The 16629-nt window shown below is 36.0% G+C and overlaps 1 protein-coding gene and 1 long non-coding RNA gene across 2 annotated transcripts; one reads left to right on the forward strand and one right to left on the reverse strand.

Moving 5' to 3' along the window:
• Positions 1–11996: 11996 nt before the first annotated feature.
• LOC126374860 (E3 SUMO-protein ligase ZBED1-like) lies at positions 11997–14455 on the reverse strand. The gene is made up of 2 exons (XM_050021620.1): positions 14346–14455; positions 11997–13968 (listed from the first exon to the last, which is right to left on the reverse strand). Exon 2 carries the CDS (start codon positions 13961–13963, stop codon positions 12023–12025), a length of 1941 nt encoding a protein of 646 aa, XP_049877577.1. The 5' UTR covers positions 13964–13968; positions 14346–14455; the 3' UTR covers positions 11997–12022.
• A 310-nt stretch (positions 14456–14765) lies between these two features.
• On the forward strand, positions 14766–15629 carry LOC126374901 (uncharacterized). Its single transcript, XR_007567502.1, has 2 exons — positions 14766–14860; positions 14954–15629. It is a non-coding gene; the product is annotated as an uncharacterized LOC126374901 (long non-coding RNA).
• Positions 15630–16629: the final 1000 nt, after the last annotated feature.

Raw genomic sequence — 16629 nt, forward strand, 5'->3', positions numbered from 1 at the left:
TTTTGTCATATGGTGTAAACCACAATGCATTGTAAAGTTGTTTTCTTGGTAAGACACTGCAGTGACAAGGGTTCTTATCACCCATAACAATGTCCATCATGTTTCAAAGGACACAATCCCTCTGTCGGATTTAATGCCATTCCCGGAGAGATAAGCAGCTGAATGTGTTCTGTCATTTTTATTCGCTCTCACTCCAGCATAGAAGCTCTGAGAGAAAAGAGATAGCATAAAACGCTTTCAGTCGTCTTTTGCAGACTACATATCATCCGGCAAACTGTAAAAGTCGACTAAGGCTTTATGTTCCATGCAACATGATTTACAACAGAAAAGTATATGAGAATATCACAGATTTCGGTTTTACAACGCGACGTTTCGCTTTGGCCAGAGCCATAGAATATATAATAATTAGAATAGACATACATACATACACATACATAAACTCAAGCCTATTTCCCACCAGGGTAAGCAGAGACTTTGCAATTCCATTTGCATCAATCCTGTCAGACTTCTCTTGCTACCTCCAAATTCATCAATCGCTTCATACACGCACGCCGGTTCAGAGTAGATCGTACTAAACCTTTTCTAAGGATATCTCCAATTTGGTGAATGTACCTAAGTCCTTCTAGGTCTTCTATGCCAGCCCTACCATCAACTTTCGCTTTATATACCGCTTTCGCAATCCTTCATCCGCTTTACGTGTCCAAACCAATTTAACATTCCCTTCTCAATCTTAGTCACTATATCGTCTTTTATACCACATCTCTGTCTTATCATACTGTTTCTCACTCTATCACCCAACACCGCAGATGCTACGAAAATTAGAACAGTTTCTTATTTATAAATTAGAATTAGAATAGAACATAGAATGGTATCTTTCTGCCCTGCACCAATTCGTAACGCGCGCCGGCCTTGCCCCCTCTAGTTCTTTCTGTAGTTCTTTCTTTAGTTCTTGTTTTAGTTAGTTCTTACTTTTTAAAGTGGATCGCGCGCTGGCTGTCTTTAGCCATAGAGGCGGCCAATCAGCTCGCGACAAAAAACGCTACACGATACCGATTCTGCCATCATGGTCGACGTTTTCCCTCTTCCAGCGCTTATCGCTATCCCCCTACCAAGGGCGAATGTCTCAAAATAAACATCTAAGACGACGCCCTGAGCCGAAGCCGCTTAATTAGCTGCACCCTTAGGCTTGAATTTTATACCGAGTGAGTGCCCTCTCCGCTCCCCATTTCTCAGGCCAAGTAGATAATAGTAAACAAAAAAGAGGTAAAAATATAACAAAGAAAATTCAACATATCCCATTATTATGTTGCAAAGGGTTTTAATATAACGTGAGCTTCCCCGTTGGCCCGCGGCGAGGTAAAACGTTAGTCATATTATTATGTCGTCCTGTGTTGCCAGCGTTCTCCTTGATGGAATATGTCGTGCTTGTCACACAACTACATCGACTTCGTATAAGGAAAAGTAGGCTAAATGTTTGTTAAGTGTTATTTGAATTACTTATTGTAATTTTGTGATGGTATGTTGAATGATGACTTACTAGATGGACGTCTCAGCCGGTAGATGAGGTTGGTCGAGGGGTTTGGTGGTTGATGAGATTGGTAATCCACTCTATGGCACCATAGCTACACACTGCTTTCGCCACTCACTTAGGTATAGTTCCTTCTTTTATTGTTTTAATTCTATCTTCCATGTGTAACGCTAAGTCGTTTTATTTGTACTGTTTATTTACTTTTTAATTTATTGTGCGGGTACTCGCGTTTCACCGATCGACGTGGGTTGAAAATCAGTGTTGCCCTCTGGGTAAATTTTCACTGAACCCTGGCCTTTTTTGGTGACCTGCGGCACCCATATACCTTTATGTTTTTCAACTAAATATTAATGTGTGTATATTTTAATGTTGTAAAGGTATATGTGTGTTGTAGGTTTAACCTAAATAAACTTTTTTATTATTATTCTATAACGAAAGTGCCCCCCCCACGAGATGGTCTATGGGCAATTGTCGCCAAGCCGTGGAGGAATGCGAAAGCGTCTCCGTAGCTTGGCATAACGGCGGTGATAAGAACAGCGGGAGGGTATGCGGTAGGTATTTCCCCTCGAGAAAAAAAAGTTGGTTAGTGGTTGATGAGGTTGGTAATCCACCTCGTAACCCACACGATAGAAGAACAAACCGGTTATATTAAAATAACGATAAGTATCGCGCGAAACCTAGAGGTTCCGTAGAAAACTTACCAGGGTAAAATTTCATTCTTTGCGAATGAAGACGAATATATTTTTTTCTTCCATTGGTATTTGTGGGTATGGTGTTGAGTAGAGAGCCTTCAGGGCTCCCCATTTTTCCGGCCAAGTAATTAATGCCATCTGCGGAAAATCTACAATAAGCTACGTCAAAAAAAAAGGTGTTGGGTATCAGATGAAAGGACTTAATTTGCACATTACAAAATATGTACATATTAGCGGGTTTGCTTGTATTTACCGGGGTGCGTGTATGAAACGATCCTTCTTATTGTGTTGATGGCAAACTAAATAATATCGGCCTATCAATATTGTTTTTGAGGAATGTACCTTAGACAGTGTAGCCATCGAAGTAATAGTCTCCGAAGATTTGCGCCACTTTAAAAAATAATTACGGTGGTTTTAACTGTACTGTTTAAGTTAAAATTTACATACATACATTCCTTATAAAATTGTGATTTCAGACAAGTGTTTATACTTATATTTACCTAATATTTTTCTAATTTAAAATTTTTAAGTTTGCTGTGTAATTTTACATTTACTTTATTTTTAAATACTTAGCCTTAATTGTATAAGTTATGTACGCCGTAATAGTCATATATATTAGTCACAATACCGTAACCTTCTAAAGGGCATTGAACATTTCACTATGGAGGCTGGCATAGCCTGGTGGCGCCACCTAGCGGATTTTTTAAAACTGCGGCGCATGATGAAACCTGTGCATATCGATAAGGGGCACTTTTCTGCACAAAAAAGCTTTAATGAACCTATGCTCTAAAGCGTCACGTTTTCAAGATATTTAGCTTGAAAGTTCCGAAAAGTGTTGTATGAACAAATCGATTTTACTTTTATATGCAATTGGAATATAGTGACTAAGTGATTATGCATGGAATATTAGTGTTTAATATACCACATATTTACTTTATTGAAAAATAAATAAATAGAAAATAGATAAAATAAATATCTATAACTTACTTTTATGTGTAACTTAAAAGAAATCCAGAAACGAGTCGTGACATGTACAGCTCATGACTTATTCTCGTGGTAATCACGCTCAAAGTTATTTGCTATGATTGTCTAACAATTTCACACTTTTTGAGTTTTTATGTTTATTCTATGAAAGGCAGCTTAAATGTCTAATCACAGTGAAAGCAGGTGGGGTGTGAAAATTTGCTTTTAGGACTACTTTACAGCAGTGTATGGAACATACCTAGTTCGTATAGACACACCAATGGGGTGTGTGCCTTCAATGCAACGGGACCTTAAGCTTTTTAGTTCATAACAATCATATTACATGAACACATTGTTCAATTATTCATCGATTTTCTTAGTTGTGTTTTTATAAGTATGAAATAAAACATCGTAAAAGTAGTCATATAGTTATTTATATTTTGCTTAAAAATGAAATCAATACTAATTGTTATTGAATACATACAGTGTATATAGTTATAACAAATAGGCTTTTTTTATACAAATTCGTACCTATTAGGATAATGAATATCAGTCTTCTTGAATAATCAATCTTCTTCTTCATCAGAAATAATAACTTGATCTAAAAAGGCAGCAGGGGGTTGAATTTCTTGGTGTCGAGCCCATCCCATATACCAAACTATGCACATGACATGAGCACAGCACCCGAGTATCCGTTTTCCAACTATACAGCTGCAATAGTGACCGACAAGTTTATTTCTGTTTTTCAAACTATTATTTAGCAAGATATATACAAAATAAATTCTGTTGCTCTGGTGCCTCGGGTGCTCTTGTCAGCCAAGGATCACAAACTACTATGTTGTATTGATTTAAATTATAGTCAACTTCAACATCTTCATACACTTCAATGAAAAACGTTCCGTTTTCTTTTAGGTGTTCGCCATAGTAGCTTCTTGCCTGCGTCACTTGATACGGCCCACAGTGGCCGATTTGAATTATCTAGGAATTAATAAATCGCGTCGTCGAAAAAAAATTATATCTGGATTGGCAATGCATATACTTGACTTTTCTTGACTAATATGTAGACTTTAATGGTTAATCTAACCAATACAAAGTACACTTATATTTTTAACCGACTTCAAAAAGAGGAGATTCTCACTTTAATATAGGTATTAATTTAAATCCTCATTTCATTATTTTTATTATTTATATTTGTCAAAATGTTAAAAAATATACATTATCAACCATTAGTAACAGAAAAAACCTACATATCGTCTTCATCGTCACATAAAACGGATAAATCGGGCTCATCTAGTAACTGCAGAACTTCATTATTTAACGGTTCTTTGAACGACCTGGTACCAATACAATGTGACAGGGATGATATCACAGGGTCTGATGATACAAGAAGACCGTTGAACAAATCTCTCATTGTAGTTTCTCTGTTGAACTTGCCAGTGTTATACTGTCGTAATTTCCGAAAGTCCTTATTCCGAGACTCTAGGGCTTCTTCCGAGTACATACCAATTGGGAGTAACAAAGACTTTACAATCTCTGGTCTGTAACACGTTTTTTTTACACTTCCCACTTGGCTGTATGGCATACAGGTGTGTGCCTACGCGCCGGGAAAAAGTTATGTTCGTTTGACATTTCGTTTACGCGATGACGATGGCAATTTAGTCCCGTCGCGATTATTTCTTTAAAGTGGTGTATAAGCCACATATATCATGATGAAAGGATGGTGAAGTCTTCTGGTGAGTGTTTTGATGGTTATTATCGTGGAACGTTGGTAATTATGAGCTACATATGTTCATGACAATGACCTAACCTCACGTTCTTTCTTTCAGTATAAAAACAATGGTTTAGTCCATCGACTAGGGGGAATGCTGTTATAATATCGTCCCACGTGATGTGGTGAGTGTTTTTACCTTTAATTCCGCGTCGTAACGGGGTTGACAGAGCTGTAACATGTCATTTTGTTACAGGGGTCAAAGTCCACCGGCAGAGTCCAGTGTTAAAGTTCTACTAGAATGATCAACTGTAAAGACTAACTTCAAAAATCAACTTCAAGGTCTTCCTTCAGGGTCTAGCTCCCCAGCCATGACTACCATTTGTGTTCATTATCTACTTTTACCGTCAGGGTCAGTTCCTGCTGCGGTCATTAATGTACATAATTCCAGTTTGGTGTTAAAATCTCTGGATACCATCTAGATATCTCTTCTTCATGATTGATTTAACTTATTATGGATAGTGCCATTCTCTCAATGTGTTATTCAACTAATACATGGAGTATTTATCCTCAATACATACTCCATGCCTTTTGTCAGGACCTGCCGTCCTGACACTTTACTTATCCTCAGAGGGATAAAACCTAGTTGTTTAGGAATAATACTAAGTTAAGACACCATGTTATAGTAATAGATTTATTTCTTAATTTACATTAGGATGTATTGTAACCGACTGACTTTATATTGTTTTTAATGTGAAATTACTGAACCAATTATACCTTTGTTAAAAGTGAAATCTTTATTATTTCCAACACCTTGGCTTTGTTTGTAATAGGAGGGGATCTTCTATACGGCGCCCAACATTTTAATCTTATTCTCCCCCTATTCTCTGAGTTAGGTGCCTATTTCCACGCCCTGGGAAACTAATATCTCATTATAAGACAACATCCATAGGGGCAACTCACCCCCCAACATTAACTGTCTTACAGTAAGCGCCCAACGTTTGGCTCAGAAAAGCAGGGTTGGAAATTAGTAGGTATTTCACTTTCTTTGTTCTTTGTAACATAACCTAGTTATAAGCACATGGTGTAACTTTATAGCAAATAGGGTGTGTTTTCTTTTAATAGTTACACATTTATGACTTTACTTTTCTATTTATAAGTAGGTATGTAAACTTGAAATTTAGCATATCTCCAGTTGTTGTTGCATAGGGACATAGTGATAATTTTATTGACAGGACCATAGTATCTCTCAGATTTCTTTTTCTTATTTTGAGCTGAGTTAGTTTACATAGGGCCATAGTCATATACTTTTAATATCACATAGGACTATAGTAACACAATTCCTTTTTCTAGTAATTTATATGATTATAAACATAGTGACTCAGAGCACATAGAAGTTCTCACATAGACATAGTAATAATCTGTGGGTTTTTATCTTATTTTATTTGACAGTGGTTACATAGGAACATAGTATTCATAAATTTGATACATAGGACCATAGTAGCATGTAGATAAGTACTCTATAGGGGTGTTACTTATATTTTTTTTTTTCTTCATTACATTTTGTTAGTACTTAGAGTACTATAACTGTATTCACATACATTAGTGTCATAACCATATTTCTTTTTTCACTTATCTGGTATACTGTTCTTACTTTGTTTACTCAGAATGGCGGAATTCAATGCTAATATTAACTTCTTGTTGAAAGATGAACTTATTCATGAACTTTCTATTCGGAACGTAAAGGTTGACCGGGATAATACTGTTGAGCAATTACGAAAATTATTTCGACAAACTTGTAAACAAGCCCGTCGCGGCAGTATAGTTGTACCATCTCAGGGTTTTGAGAGTGATATTGATGATGAACATAAAACTTTAACATCAAAAATAAATGAAATCATCTCTTGTTTATCGAGTCCTGACAAATCTCCTTCGGCCCATCAGCGTATTCTAGGCCGTGCTCAGTATTTGCTTTTGCGGTTGTCTCGCATAGAACGTCCGGCCGATGACCTTGAAAAATTGAAAACTTCTTTATTGTTATCATTGGCCAATAATGATATCACTTCCGATTCATCTTCAGATTCCGAGCATGAATTAAACCGTCCGTCGTGTATTAACAAATATAAAACTATTATTTCTCCTGAAAAGAAATATAACCTCAACTCGTTGAATTTGAAATTTAAGGGTGATTCCTGTGTTCGCGCTTTCCTGGCTCGTTTGGAGGAGCTGTGTTCGGCACGGAACATTCTTATTGATGATATTTACACGGGTTTTACTGACTTGGTGGATGGTCCCGCTTTATGCTGGTACCGCGCCAACAAATGTCGTTTTTCTAACTATAGTGAACTGGTTTCTGCTTTGAAATCAGATTTTGATTTACCTGACTACGACTTTCGTCTTCTTGAAGAGATTCGTTCGCGAACACAAGCAAAGGATGAATCCATGGTCATATATTTGTCTATCATACTAGGTATGATGTCTCGTTTGAGTAAAGAGCTTTCTGAGAGCGATAAACTCGACATCATCGTGCGGAATATTCGTCCTGAATATAGTAGGGAAATTCGGATGATTGATGTCACTACCATCCAACAATTACAACAGATAGGTAAACGTTTGGAATTGTCAAAACATAGGATTGACAACTTTATAGAACCAAACTTCTCTAAAAATTCCGTAGCTCCGGATTTCAACTTTAAATGCAAACCTAAATCCTCTAGGGATTTTTCTAAAAACATTCCTGTCGCTTCTGTTAATCGTTCTTCGACTTGCTTTCGCTGTGGTGGAACGAATCATTCCACAAATCGGTGTAATGCATCTAAGGAAGTAGTTTGTTTTAAGTGTGGTAAGAAAGGGGTAAAGACTCCTCTTTGCCCAAATTGTAATCCTCATTCTAATTCAAAAAACTAGATTGCTTAGTCTCTCTGGGATCTGAATCCTGCAGGGAGGCGATATTTAATCCTAATTCTAAAGACTTTCGCCCTTATTTAACTGTTAAGGTCTATGGTATTAAAATTTCTGGTTAACTCGATTGTGGAGCCGCTTGTTCTATTTTAGGAAATAATGCTCATAAATTCTTTAAAAATCTTGGTATCCCATTGCGTAATTTAAAGTCCCCTGTATTTTTGAAAGTCGCGAGTGGTCACGAATACATTTGCCAATTTTACATGGATATTCCTATTGAATATAACAATGAGGTTAAGCTCATTCAATTTTACATTCAACCCGAAATTAAACTTCCATTACATTTCGGAATTAATTTCTGGAAATCATTTAACTTAGCTCCAGAAGTTCTGGCGTGTCTACCTGCAATAGAGCCTGTCGATTTATACAATGTAGCAAGTGTCAAAGAAAATGGCTTGCGCAATTTAGATTCTCTTTCGGATTTTCAAAAACAAGAAATTGATAATGTTAAACAACTTTTCTCTAATATTGATTCAGAGTTAGTCGGCCTTGGTCGTACTCATTTAATAGAGCATGTTATAGAAACAGGTGATGCGAAACCTATCAAACAAAAATATTATCGTATTAGTCCTGAAAAACTTAAACTTCTAGACGGCGAGTTAAACCGAATGCTCCAACATGATATTGTTGAACCATCTTTCTCTCCTTGGAATTCTCCAGTAACCATGGTACCTAAAGCCAATGGTGATATTCGTCTGTGTTTAGATAGTAGAAGGTTAAATTCAGTGTCAAAACCTGATGCCTATCCACTACCATATATTAATTATATTATGGACAATCTTCGCGATGCTAAATACTTAACTTCTCTTGACTTGAGTGCTGCGTATCATCAGATTCCTCTCTCTACCTCTTCGAAAGAGAAAACTGCTTTCACGGTTCCTGGCCGTGGGCTATTTCATTACAAGGTCATGTGTTTTGGTCTTGTAGGAGCCTCCGCTACTATGCAAAGGCTAATGGATAATCTTTTCTCCTCTCAATTTGATAACAAAGTGTTTTGTTTCATTGACGACATCATTATCTGTACCAGTTCTTTTGAAGAACACGTGAAAATTCTAAAAGCGGTTTATGAAAAACTAAGATTCGCTAATCTCACTGTTAACATGAAAAAGTCATTTTTCTGCCGATCTGAACTTAAATATCTCGGTTTCGTAGTTGATCGATATGGTCTTAGGACCGATCCTTCTAAAGTAGATGTTATTGCAAATTTTCCAACGCCAACTGACGCGAAGTCAGTTAAACGTTTCTTGGGAATGGCGGGTTGGTACCGTCGTTTTATCCAAAATTTCTCTCATGTTGCTAGACCTTTGTCTCGACTTACTAGTAAGAAGGTACCTTTCACATGGTCTCCGGAAGCTGAAAAAGCTTTCACCTAACTTAAATCTGCTCTTATCTCGTCACCTATTCTACAATGTCCTGATTTCTCTCAGCCATTTTACATCCATACGGATGCTTCCTCGTTTGCTATTGGTGCTGTTTTAACTCAAAGGGTCGATGGTATTGATCACCCTATCGCTTATTGTAGCAGAACATTAAACGCCCAAGAAGTCAATTACTCAGCGACAGAAAGAGAACTGTTAGCTGTGATTTATTCTCTGGAGTTATACCGTCCTTATGTTGAGGGTAGCAAATGTTATATTATAACCGATCATGCCTCGTTGCAATGGTTTCAGAATCTTAGTAATCCGAGTGGTCGTCTAAATAGATGGGCATGTCGTTTGAGTCAGTTCGATTTTGATATAATTCACAGGAAAGGTAAAGAACATGTGATACCTGATGCTTTGTCTAGAATCAAGATTGACTCAATTGAGATTGATCCCTACACTATTTCTGATCCTTGGTATATTGAAGTCTTTAACGGTTGTACTAAAAATCCTCGTCGTTATCCTAATTTCTCGGTAGTAAATGGTAAACTATGCCGTTTATCTAAAAATAAATATCATCTTATTTCTCAACACGATTGGAAAATCGTTGTTCCCCGTGAAAAATATGTAGAAGTTCTTCGTAAATATCATGATGAGCCTTCTTCCGGTCATTTCGGTGTGGCTAAGACCCACAAGAAAATTTCTTCCATATATTTCTGGCCTTCTTTATTTAAAGATGTAAAATCATATGTTGACAATTGTGAGGTATGTCGTTCATACAAGCCGGTCAATACTGCTAGGCCTGGTCTGATGGGTAACCCCCGTCAAGTTACTAAACCTTGGGAGGCTATATCATGCGATATATTAGGTCCTTTCCCTTCATCTTATTCTCGCAATCAATACTTATTCGTGGTCTCTGATTATTTCAGTAAGTATGTTCTTTTATTCCCTTTGCGTAGTGCAACTTCTAAGGCCATTGTGAAATGTCTTGAGAAACATGTTTTTCTAGTCCATGGCGTATGTCGTATCCTGTATACCGACAACGGTCCTCAATTCACTTCTAAAGAATTTAGAGATTCTTTAACTTCTTTCGGAGTACCTCATATATTTTATAATCCTCGATACCATCCTCAGTGTAATCAAACTGAACGCGTGAATCGTGACATTGTTCGTGCCATTGCTTCCCTCGTGCATTCTGATCATCGTAAATGGGATCAGAACATTCAGGAAATCCAGTGTGCGCTCAATACTTCGGTCCACGAAAGTACAAAATATTCTGCCTTTTATCTAAATCATGGTAGAGAAATGGTCATCGATGGTGCTACTTACACAAATGATTCTTCACCTTGTGATGGGTCTACCATAGTAGTAGATACCCAAACTTTTGCTTTTCGGTTGCCTCGTATGGCTGAAGTCTTCAAGAAAGTTGAATGTCACCTTAAGAAGGCATATCAACACAATGTAAAATATTATAATCTTAGGAAGCGTCCTTTGGAACTGCGGGAAGGTCAAATTATATATAAAAGATGTTTTCCGTTGTCCAGCGCTCCCAAGCACTTTTCTGCTAAACTAGTCCCTAAGTTTGAAAAATGTGTAGTGCATAAAAAGCTAGGTAATGTAGTTTATTCATTGAAAACCTTAGAAGGTAAACCTTTGGGTTCCTTCCACATTAAAGATCTTGTTGTTCGAGGTTCTAGTGAGGAAGTTTAGGTCTTCTCTCACTTTCAAGGGTGTGTTCTAAGGACACTACCTGTTAAGTGGTCATCCCTATAGGAAGGTGATCCATTTGATGAGGTTTCCCTCGGTCGAGTAATATCCGTAGGCCTTGTTTATGCATTTGGTGTGTGTTTGATTACCACCCAAATGACGCCAAGGATATTCACTCTTAAAATAAAAAGAAAATAGATTAAGTTTTTTTAAGTACTTAAGTAGTTTTTACTTGGAATAAGTTTAGTGTCATGGCCATGACTAAGTAAAACGTATACATAAGGTTTAGTCTGTTATTCTAAATTTAAAAGTTAGGTAGGTCTTCCTTTAACTTGACCATGTTCAAGATGTTTGTATGTTTAGTTAAGGTTAAGCAGTGTTAGATTTAATTCTTTGAGTTGTCGTCTGACACCACCTGGGTGTTTCTTTGATTTGATTCAAACATATGTTGCCTATGTGCAATGTGTTTTCTTGGGAGAATCCCAAATTTTAACTCTGGTAAGCACAAGGCTAGTGCGGAAGGTACTAATCCTTTTCCCCTTGGGTTATAGGAGATGTGTTTTCAAGTTTGATACATGGTGATCATGTTTATTTCTTTCCATTCTTTTACCTTTGTAAGGTAAATGTACGTTCATAACAAGTTAACTCATCAGGAGTCGCTTGTTATTTCTCTTTCGTTACTAGAGTGTAGCGAAAAATTTTATTTAAAAATTTAAAATTTTTAAATAAAATTTTTCTTCCTCAACTAAAACGGAACTGTAACACGTTTTTTTTACACTTCCCACTTGGCTGTATGGCATACAGGTGTGTGCCTACGCGCCGGGAAAAAGTTATGTTCGTTTGACATTTCGTTTACGCGATGACGATTAGGGATGCAACATCGCTCATAAAAAAACATCGATATTAGAATATCGATATTTTCAAAAGTGAAACATCGATGTTAAAAATATCGACGTTTATGATCGATATATCGATTTTTTTTCGATATTGTGAGATGGGTTTATAATATATTATTTATACACATTTATTAATATATTTTTATGTAATATTTATTTATTTTTAACAGAAAACCAGAATTAATCAAGCATAGTTTTTATTTTACTTATTTCCTTAAAATAGAATTTAAAAATAACAATTTTGACAACCTGGTGCCCAGTAAACGGTTCCTCTCCTGGGTAATTGTAGCTCCAGCTTCTGAGAATAACCGCTCACTGGGTACCGAAGTTGCCACTATAAGTAAATAGATCATAGCTAGGCCATGAAGTCCGGGAAATAATCCCTTCATGTCATCCCACATCTCCAAAGGATCTCCCTTTACAGGAGTAACAGGTGATGACATGTACATATGAAATTCTGTTTCTGCTTTAGTTTTATCTTTCGTTTTATTTTTAATGTTGTTATGCGTCAATACTTTATGATAGCTCCATATGTCGCCTTCGTTATCGCCTTTTTCCGATTCATCAGAAGACTCACTTGCTGCATTATTTAAATTACTCAGTAAATAATTGTTTATGTAATTTATAACTTTTCCCTTCGCAGTAGCATCTTTAAAATGAATTAGCTTGAAACGAGGATCTAAGGCAGTAGCAATAGCCAACGATGAACATTGCTCTAATTTGTCAAATCTCTTTGAAACTTCCTTTTCAATTTCTGCTTTTAATGACAGGGTGCTTTCAAATGATGGTGAATATTTTTCTAACATATCCCGTAAGCAGCTTACGAGAGGAATGACTTTACTCGCTGTAATATAATTTTGCCCACAAATTTCTTTTGTCAATCTTTCAAAGGGTTGCAAGAGTTGAATAATTTCGCGCAGACAGCCTACTTCGCTTGAAGTTACCATTGGTGGCGCATCTGAACGACATAACAATATCGCGCCAATCATTGCAACTAAGTCCATAAAACGTTCCAACATATAATATGTGGAATTCCATCGCGTACGAACGTCAAGTATTAGTTTCTTTGTCTGGCCTTCCTTCGTTCCATTTTCCCTTTGCTTTTTGCGCAGTTCGTCACTAGCATTGACACTGCGTTTTATGAATTTTACAATTTCACGTACTTTGCTTATGATCGTAGATGCAATTTTAGATTTATCCAATGAATTCATGACAACTAAATTCACGGTGTGAGCAAAACAAGGTATTATCTTTTTTTCACCAAACATATCTTTATTTACTTTTATAACCGTGCTGTCATTATCAGTTACTACAGCAGTTACTTTATCAGTTGAAATATTCCATTCCTGGAAAATATCTGTAAGTCTCTTTTGTACGTATTCAGCTGTATGTCTTTCAAATAGTTCAAAAACTCCCAGAGATCCGCTCGTAAGTTTAGAATTTTCTAAAAAGTGTATGGTGACTCCAATAAATGACTTATTTTGCATTGTCTCAGTCCATATGTCATATGTAATACAGTAATGGTTTGCTTCTTTTATATATTTTTTGAAAACTTCTGACATGGCCTCATATTTTTCGTCTATACGTTTTTTAAATGTTTCTCTTGAAGGGATTTTATACAAAGGCATAACTTCCTTCATTAGTTGTGTAAATCCCTTTCCTTCTACAACTGAAAACGGTTTATGGTCCATGATGATGAAATTCACAATTGATTCAGTGACTTTTTTATGTTTGTTACCTTCAACATTTGATATGCTTTTAATATTATTAAATAAATCTTTGACATTTTGTTGTTTTTGAGATTTTTGTATACTTTTTGTATCACTTGAACTGCTATTAAAATAACTGACTGTATCAGGAATATAATTGGAATCGACATCCGCAGAAGTACTAGTACTTGCTATGGGTTGTTCAGTTTGAACGTCTTCGTTTATGTCATCACATGTCTTATTTTTCTTTTGAACTGGCTCCTCTGCTACTAGATCCTGAATAAACTCTGGATGTACCTTTTCTAGATGACTCCGCATATTAGAAGTATTACCTGACGTTCTCAGGTTTTTATTGCAAAATTTACAAACCGCTTCCTTGTCATTATCATTTTTCTTGAAATAATTCCAAATTTTACTTTTTTTTTTATTAGCTGGCATTTTACCTGTAAAGAAAAACAATTTTAAGAATTAATTAGTCATATTGTAATTAGTAAATAATAGTTCATGTTCATGTAAATGTTCGATTATCATCGACGTTTAATATCGAACACATCCCATCACTATTTTCTTGACAAAATTTTCGTAAGAATAGTGTGTAATAAAAACAACTGGAAATCGGGAGGAACTTACTTAACTTAGGTAACTTTAAGTAATATAAACAAATAATATTTTGAAACTGACGAAAACACAATAGATTACGACAAGAACAACAGACTCAGAAATATAACCTATAAATAAACGTTTACCTTTGCTAACTACTTTTTTAAACTAAAACAATGAAATCGAGTATAATTATATTATTGAAATGATAGGTACTTACGTTCGCAATACACAGTTGAGTTTATCTACCACAGTTAAGTATATTTACTTCACTCCATTCGTTTAAGACTATGATGAGATGAATGATGATGTGGTTAACGTCAAGCAACAAACAAAACAATGGCCACCTGTCCCGTCGACAGTATTGCCAACCTAAAAAATCAGTAGACAGCAGTAAATGCAGAGTAAACGAGACGCTAAATACAAAAATCTACGCTTGTGACTGAGAGAGGTTTATGCGTGTAGCTGTAGATCACGGACGGGACGGATAGATGGCGCAATGCTAAAACATCGTTCATAAAACATCGTTCATGAAGAACGATATATCGCCGATGTTTTGGGTTTCAACATCGATGTTAAAACATCGATGTTTATGAACGATATATCGATATTTGAAAAAATCGATATATCGTTTGCATCCCTAATGACGATGGCAATTTAGTCCCGTCGCGATTATTTCTTTAAAGTGGTGTATAAGCCACATATATCATGATGAAAGGATGGTGAAGTCTTCTGGTGAGTGTTTTGATGGTTATTATCGTGGAACGTTGGTAATTATGAGCTACATATGTTCATGACAATGACCTAACCTCACGTTCTTTCTTTCAGTATAAAAACAATGGTTTAGTCCATCGACTAGGGGGAATGCTGTTATAATATCGTCCCACGTGATGTGGTGAGTGTTTTTACCTTTAATTCCGCGTCGTAACGGGGTTGACAGAGCTGTAACATGTCATTTTGTTACAGGGGTCAAAGTCCACCGGCAGAGTCCAGTGTTAAAGTTCTACTAGAATGATCAACTGTAAAGACTAACTTCAAAAATCAACTTCAAGGTCTTCCTTCAGGGTCTAGCTCCCCAGCCATGACTACCATTTGTGTTCATTATCTACTTTTACCGTCAGGGTCAGTTCCTGCTGCGGTCATTAATGTACATAATTCCAGTTTGGTGTTAAAATCTCTGGATACCATCTAGATATCTCTTCTTCATGATTGATTTAACTTATTATGGATAGTGCCATTCTCTCAATGTGTTATTCAACTAATACATGGAGTATTTATCCTCAATACATACTCCATGCCTTTTGTCAGGACCTGCCGTCCTGACACTTTACTTATCCTCAGAGGGATAAAACCTAGTTGTTTAGGAATAATACTAAGTTAAGACACCATGTTATAGTAATAGATTTATTTCTTAATTTACATTAGGATGTATTGTAACCGACTGACTTTATATTGTTTTTAATGTGAAATTACTGAACCAATTATACCTTTGTTAAAAGTGAAATCTTTATTATTTCCAACACCTTGGCTTTGTTTGTAATAGGAGGGGATCTTCTATACGGCGCCCAACATTTTAATCTTATTCTCCCCCTATTCTCTGAGTTAGGTGCCTATTTCCACGCCCTGGGAAACTAATATCTCATTATAAGACAACATCCATAGGGGCAACTCACCCCCCAACATTAACTGTCTTACAGGTCCATGAATTAAAATTCGGTGTATGCTTGATGGCATGTTATACCACGGATACAAATTGACATAATAACTCAGCAGTGGTCTTCAAAAATTTTTGAAGTTCGTTTTGACTCCTGCCATCTACGAGCAAGTTTAAAATTGAAAGAACTTACTTTTTTTTTAAGATTTGTCGGGCCAACCTCATCTTCATTAGTGGCTGATCCAGATCTTTCAGATACCAATTTAAAAACAGCTAATTTCTTTTTTTTCATTGTTTTTTCCTTTCGCCAAACTTCATACAATTCCCGCTTAGTAAGCGACATAGTACCTAAAAAAATAAATTGCTAAGTCTTTGGCACTTTTTGGCAGCTACTAATAAATTATTTAAAAGACTTATGACTTGATGTATTTTTAAAAAAATAAAGCAAGGCGGAATACTTCGAAATTCGTTTTTCCGAAATGATTTTCAAAACAAAAACTTAAATTTTTGCATTGATGACCTTTGAACTACAATCTTTCTTTTTTACGTTGCGTAATCATTACAAGGCATTTTTATAAATATTGTACATACCTTTAACAAACAATATCCAGAACTTAGTTCGCCAACACTTAATACTTTTTTCACAATCTTTTTTTAAATACGCTTTACAAAATTCAATTTATTTACGGACTGCACTCTAAACTGAGCTTCACTACGTGACAGCGGATAAACGCATGAGAGTTCGATAAAAATATTGATATGTCGAACTACCCACATCATTAGCATTATTATATAAAGGTACCATCGTTATCGTCAACATCAAAAAATAATAATTATTAATTCCTAGATA

Source organism: Pectinophora gossypiella, chromosome 18 (assembly GCF_024362695.1).
Source record: "Pectinophora gossypiella chromosome 18, ilPecGoss1.1, whole genome shotgun sequence".
NCBI classification, from domain to species: Eukaryota; Metazoa; Arthropoda; class Insecta; order Lepidoptera; family Gelechiidae; genus Pectinophora; species Pectinophora gossypiella.

Excerpts from the sequence above, each read along its gene's own strand:
- LOC126374860 (XM_050021620.1), bottom strand. The coding sequence starts at position 13,963 with ATGCCAGCTAATAAAAAAAAAAGTAAAATTTGGAATTATTTCAAGAAA.